Raw genomic sequence first — 6,243 nt, forward strand, 5'->3', positions numbered from 1 at the left:
ACCAAGGAGAATTGAAAAAAAAATTGATGAAAATGCTAGGGAGGACCAGTTCAACTTTAGAAAAAGTAAAGGAACAAGAGAATCTATACGTTGTCAGATGATGATTGGGGAAAGAATGACAGAAATGAACAAGTAGGTGTATGTTTGTTTTATCGACATGCAGAAGGCTTTCGATAATCACCTGGAGCATACTAATGAGATTTTTGAAAAGGTGTTGGTATAGACTGGAAAGATATAAGGTTAATTAAAGAGGTATACACAAAGAAAAAAAGGGACAATTTATCGAATGAGGAGACAGAAGGGATGAACATTAGAAGGGGTGCTCACAGTCACCGAAGTATTCAGTGTATTTGGAGAAGAACTTATAGGTAAAAACAAAGAAGAGGCAAGAGGCATTGTAATTAGAAGCGAAAGGATACAGAGTGTAAAATACGTGAATGATCATGCGGAGATGGCGGAATCAGAAGTGTTTTTAAAATGTGGCTATGAAAAGTCTTGCAAGAAGGAACGAGTAATATGGAACATAAATAAATATGGGGAAGAGAAAAGTGATAAAAGCTTCAGTTAACATAGTCTTAAAAAAACGATAGCACTAGTTTAATGACAAAGAACACAAGCAGAAGACAAAAAATAAGGAGGAGGATATCCATGTGAAAAAGAGCGTTTGAAAATGTGAAGCAGTTAATACTATTCATAAGCTAACATTCATAAGAATGCCAATGTAACTAAGAAAAAGACTTGCTAAATATCATTTCTAGAGTGTCGTGTCATATAGCAGTGAATCGTGGACAGTTAAAAAGAAAGAAGAAAGGTATTTAGAAAGTCTTAAGAAGAATAATGCTTAAGGTGAAACTGACTGACAGACCTAACAATGAAGACGTACTGAAGAAAATATGGCAACAAAGAAATTTATTGAAAGTTATCAGAAAGATGAAAAAACTTTGGCCGGGCATACACACTATGTGATCAAAAGTATGCGAACACCTACAAAAACAAATGTTTTTCATATTAGATTCATTGTGCTGCCACCTACGGCCAGGTATTCCGTATCAGCGACCTCAGTAGTCATTGGACACACGTGAGAGAGCAGAATGGGTCACTCCGCGGAACTCACGGACTTCGAACGTGGTCAGGTGATTGGATGTCACTTATGTCATACGTCTGTACGCGAGATTTCCACGCTCCTACACATCCCTAGGTCCACTGTTTCCGATGTGATAGTGAAGAGGAAAGGCGAAGGGACACGAACAGCACAAAAGGGTACAGGCTGACCTCGTCTGTTGACTGTCAGAGACCGCCGACAGTTGAAGAGGGTGGTAATGTGTAATAGTCAGACATCTATCCAGACCATCACATAGGAATTCCTAACTGCATCAGAATACTCTGCACAGTTAGGTGGTAGGTGAGGAAACTTTGATTTCATAGTCGAGCGGCTTCTCATAAGCCACACATCACGCCGGTAAATGCCAAACGACGCCTCACATGGTGTAAGGAGCGTAAACATTGGACGATTGAACAGCGGAAAAACGTTGTGTGGAGTGACGAATCACGGTACACAAAGTGGCGATCCGATGGCATGGTGTGGGTACGGCGAATGTCCGGTGAACGTCACCTGCCAGTGTTTGTCGTGTCAACAGTAAAATTCGGAGGCGATGTTGTTGTGGTGTGGCTGTGTTTTTCATGGAAGGGCTTGCACCCCTTGTTGTTTTGCGTGTCACAATCGCACCACAGGCCTACATTGATGTTTTAAGTACCTTCTTGCTTCCCACTGTTGAAGAGCAACTCATGGATGTCGATTGCATCTTTCAGCACTATCGAGCACCTGTTCATAATGTGCGACCTACGGCGGAGTGGTTACACGACAATAAGATACCTATAAAGGACTGGCCTGCACAGAGTCCTGACCTGTATCCTATAGAACACCTTTGGGATATTTTGGAACGCCGACTTCGTGCCAGGCCTCACCGACCGACATCGAAACCTCTCCTCAGTGCAGAACTCCGTGGAGAATGGGCTGCCATTCCCCAAGAAACCTTCCAGCACCTGATTGAACGTATGCCTGCGAGAGTGGAAGCTGTCATCAAGGCTAAGGGTCGGCCAACACCATATTGAATTCCAGCATTACCGATGGAGGGCACCACGAACTTGCAAGTAACTTTCAGGCAGATGTCCAGATACATTTGATAACATAGTGTACTACGTAGGAATTATCTGCATCAAAGAACTATAGCGGGAAAAGTGAAAGGGATGAGAGGAAGAGGTTAGAAGAGAATTGGAATGATGTACGACATTAGAAGAGGACGAACTTACAGACAGGTGAAGGAATATAGTCAGAACAGGATTGGATGCAGCGCCTCCAGTTGAAATAAGTCGTAATTCAGATAGACTGAAGAAGAAGAAAAGTTAAATTCATAAAAACTCCAGAGAGACGAGGAATACCCATAAAAACCAAGAGGGAACAAAAACAGTGAAAAATCAAATGGTGAAATTTGCTAAGCTGATAAAAACTAGTTAATTCTAACGGAATTTCGAGGATACTGAGGAATGTAGACGCACAGAGATGGACGATTAGCAAATAACTCAGTATTTCTCTAAATTTTAAACGATACAGCTTCTAACTAGCTTGTTCTGTTTGTGGTGAAATTACATTGTCGTAAACCATGGTTCGACCACGTTAGCTAAGGGTAAGTTCAACACAATTTACATGCAATATATTTGGATCGTACAAATTGCTCCCAGCTTCGTGATGCCAGCTGAGTATCTGCTCGACAGTAGCAGCGGCTTCACAGTCTGGAAGGTCTACAAAACGGCCGGGAGAGCGGCGTACAGATCACATACCCCTCCGTGTACCCCTATGACGCCGCAAGGCAGAGGGAGACACGGCGGCCAGTCTACATCACTTGGGCCTTCACGACCTGGATAAGCACGTGTTCACAATAGCTTTTGGGACCTCAAACAGTGTATTATCTGTATAGATGTGGATTGAGATAAGCCTTGAACGATAGTAGAAAGTACAAAGCGAAATGTACCACCGTTTTTAGTTCCTGTCATTTATGTTTTTGTGCTATGCCCTTGACTTGACGGACTTGATTTAAATTTCTTGCAACGTAGGTGTTTTTTCTTTAACAAAAGATATTCAGCGTGAAAACTGTTAGTAGAAGACTGTGTCATCACATTTACGATACACAAAATGTTTGCGTTAGTATGTTAGACTTAATTACGAACCAAATTACGGATTTTCTGTAAATATCGGAGATGCTGCGGTTAGGAAACGTGTGAATTTTTGAAAATGATTTAATAGGGAATCGGTACGCATGCGACAGAATGGGCTACCTAATATGTTCCAAACCGGCGCGCATAAAAACTGGGTTTTCCAGGGCTCATATCTAGGATTCTGTTGATTGTAGAAAGGTAGGGTCAAGTCTTCTGGATAGCATTTGGTCTAGGGATCATTTATACAGTTAACAGAAGGATTGTCTTACTGTAAATATCCTACGGAAGAGAATGATAAACCAGGTTGTCATACTTTCCATGACCAGGCTACGGAACGACATATTCTAGCAGGTTGTAACCTCCCAACAGTTTATTTATTTCCGTAATCTCCCCATAAATGGGATGACTAACCTCTCGATAAAAATGTGACTCATATATAACCTTTCAATAATTAACTGACTGTGAATTTAAACTGGTAAATCTGGGCGTCAGCAATGCTGCGTCATGGCCCTGAAAAGTCATTCTGAATAAACTGAAAATTCTTACCTCAATGAAGTAGCCAGATAACGCGTATATATCTGCTCCTATAAGAATTTTTTTTGGCACAGCCCAGTGCAATGCTGGCCACTAGATTTGTCATGTGTAAAAAGAAACAACTGATTTTTCCTTACAATAGTCGGGATGACCATGGATTGGATAAATTAGTAAAATCTTTAAATTCAGATGAATGACTGTCAAAAGCTAGTTTTATAAGAAATATTATTATTAAAAGATTTTTTAAAAACATTTTACATGGGACTTGATATAACAATAGTACAAAATCAGTTGTTACAATTTACATATGCGCGCGGCTATAAATAACAATTTTTGCTTTTACCTTACACTACATCGCTCAGGCACCGCCATGGCTCTCCACGACCGGCCTTCGTAATTCCATACAGGACACAAGTGCTCTCTGTGAGCTATACAACTCGACAAATGCTTTCTAATAGCGACCTGACCCAACCGCCCGACTGCGAGCTACTACTACTACTGCTGCCGGCACTGCTCTCTGGTCTGCGATTCTATTGTAGCTTACATATCGTAGGCAGCACGTAAGCAATCCACTGAAGTTACATCTGCTCGAGTGCGCTAGCAATAAAGTCCTTAGTCATGGACCTCTTACAAGGTTAATGCCCTACTCCACGCAACATTTGACACCACAATACACATGAGGAATGTACGGATCCTTGAGTGGCCTGCCTTGTTCCCTGATTGATCACGTGTAGACCATGTCGGGGATGTGAGTTCCACGCAGCGATCTTCGTGAAGCAGCGCAGCATGTGTTTCCGGTTTGGCTACAAATTTCTCGAAAAAGTATACCACAATGAATACGAGGATGTATTCGTACTCGTGGGGGTTACATTACGTACTGATACTGATGAAGGAAATCAGTTCCGAATAGAATTAAAGCTTAATCCTGAAACTTCCTGGCAGATTAAAACTGTGTGCCGGACCGAGACTTGAACTCGGGACCCTTGCCTTTCGCGGGCAAGTGCTCTACCAACTGAGCTACCCAAGCACGACTCACGCCCCGTCCTCACAGCTTTACTTCTGCCAGTACCTCGTCTCCTACCTTCCATACTTTACAGAAGCTCTCCTGCGAACCTTGCAGAACTAGCACTCCTGAAAGAAAGGATATTGCGGAGACATGGCTTAGCCACAGCCTGGGGGATGTTTCCAGAATGAGCCATCAGCGCACACTCCGCTGCAGAGTGAATATCTCATTCTGGAAACATCCCCCAGGCTGTGGCTAAGCCATGTCTCCGCAATATCCTTTCTTTCAGGAGTGCTAGTTCTGCAAGGTTCGCAGGAGAGCTTCTGTAAAGTTTGGAAGGTAGGAGACGAGGTACTGGCAGAAGTAAAGCTGTGAGGACAGGGCGTGAGTCGTGCTTGGGTAGCTCAGTTGGTAGAGCACTTGCCCGCGAAAGGCAAGGGTCCCAATATCGAGTCTCGGTCCGGCACACAGTTTTAATCTGCCAGGAAGTTTCATATCAGCGCACACTCCGCTGCAGAGTGAATATCTCATTCTGAAAGCTTAATCCTTTTTACGCATTCCGTGAGGAACATCCTCACAAAGTTTTATAAGCATCGAACTGGTGTTTCATGATGTAACATTTCCCGTTTCCGTCTGTGTATTTGAAACTTTTTCTTGCAGTTGCTTAATTCCCTTCACACACGTTACGTCTCACTCTGCAGCTAACGCTGGTGCCCTGCGTTCCTGAGGAGGGGTACAACGACGATTCAGACGACGACGACTCCGAGTCAGAAAGCGAGCAGGAGGATCGCCTGCGGAGGCGGCAGCTAGTAAGGAGGCGGAAAAAGGCGGCGGGAAGGCGTGGGCAGCACTCCAAGGCGGCCAGGGCTGCTCGTCGACGTCGTACTCGCTGACGGCACCGATAAACTGAGCTCACTCACATTTTCCTTGTAGATGAACGTAGACTTTGTGTCATAAGTAGTTTAAAAACATGCATTAACCTGCAATAAAATTTAGACTGTTGAGTGCACTGAACCATATTGTTGCTACTTTTGATATGTAAAGAGTAATGGTCCATTGTTAGTGACCATAGAATTTTAAGTGTTCCAGAAATACTAGGCTCAGTCAGTAAGTATCTGCAATCAATTTTTATAATTTATTACAAGAACACACAATATTTATTGATATTATTTTTCAACGAAGTCACACCGCTTTTCAATGCAACTGGTCCACCGTTCCACGAGCTTTCCCGTATCCTCTGAAAGAAATGTTTTTGGTTGTACAGCAAGGCACGTACGCACCGTTTCCTTGATCTGTTGATCGGAGCTGAATCGACGGCCTCTTACAGCGTCTTTAAGAGGACCAAACGGATGGTATCCGACGGGACGAGATCGGGACGGGAATGTGTGCACAATGTTCCAACTTCTCGAAACGCAGCATCTGGAGACTTTGGGCTGTTTGGTGGCCGGCGGAATGCGGACGCACATTGTCACGCAACAATATAACGGCTTCCG

The 6,243-nt window shown here is 43.3% G+C and overlaps 1 protein-coding gene across 1 annotated transcript in view; it reads left to right on the forward strand.

The window, feature by feature from the left end:
* The window catches only part of LOC126259783 (uncharacterized), a 52,254-nt gene extending 46,490 nt beyond the window's left edge, over positions 1–5,764 (forward strand). The window contains exon 5 of the mRNA XM_049956791.1: positions 5,452–5,764. Within this exon, the coding sequence (XP_049812748.1) occupies positions 5,452–5,643 (192 nt within the window). The 3' untranslated portion in view covers positions 5,644–5,764. The remainder of the gene's footprint in view (positions 1–5,451) is intronic.
* The last annotated feature ends 479 nt before the right edge of the window (positions 5,765–6,243 follow it).

The sequence above is a fragment of the Schistocerca nitens genome, chromosome 5 (genome assembly GCF_023898315.1).
Source record: "Schistocerca nitens isolate TAMUIC-IGC-003100 chromosome 5, iqSchNite1.1, whole genome shotgun sequence".
Taxonomy (NCBI): domain Eukaryota; kingdom Metazoa; phylum Arthropoda; class Insecta; order Orthoptera; family Acrididae; genus Schistocerca; species Schistocerca nitens.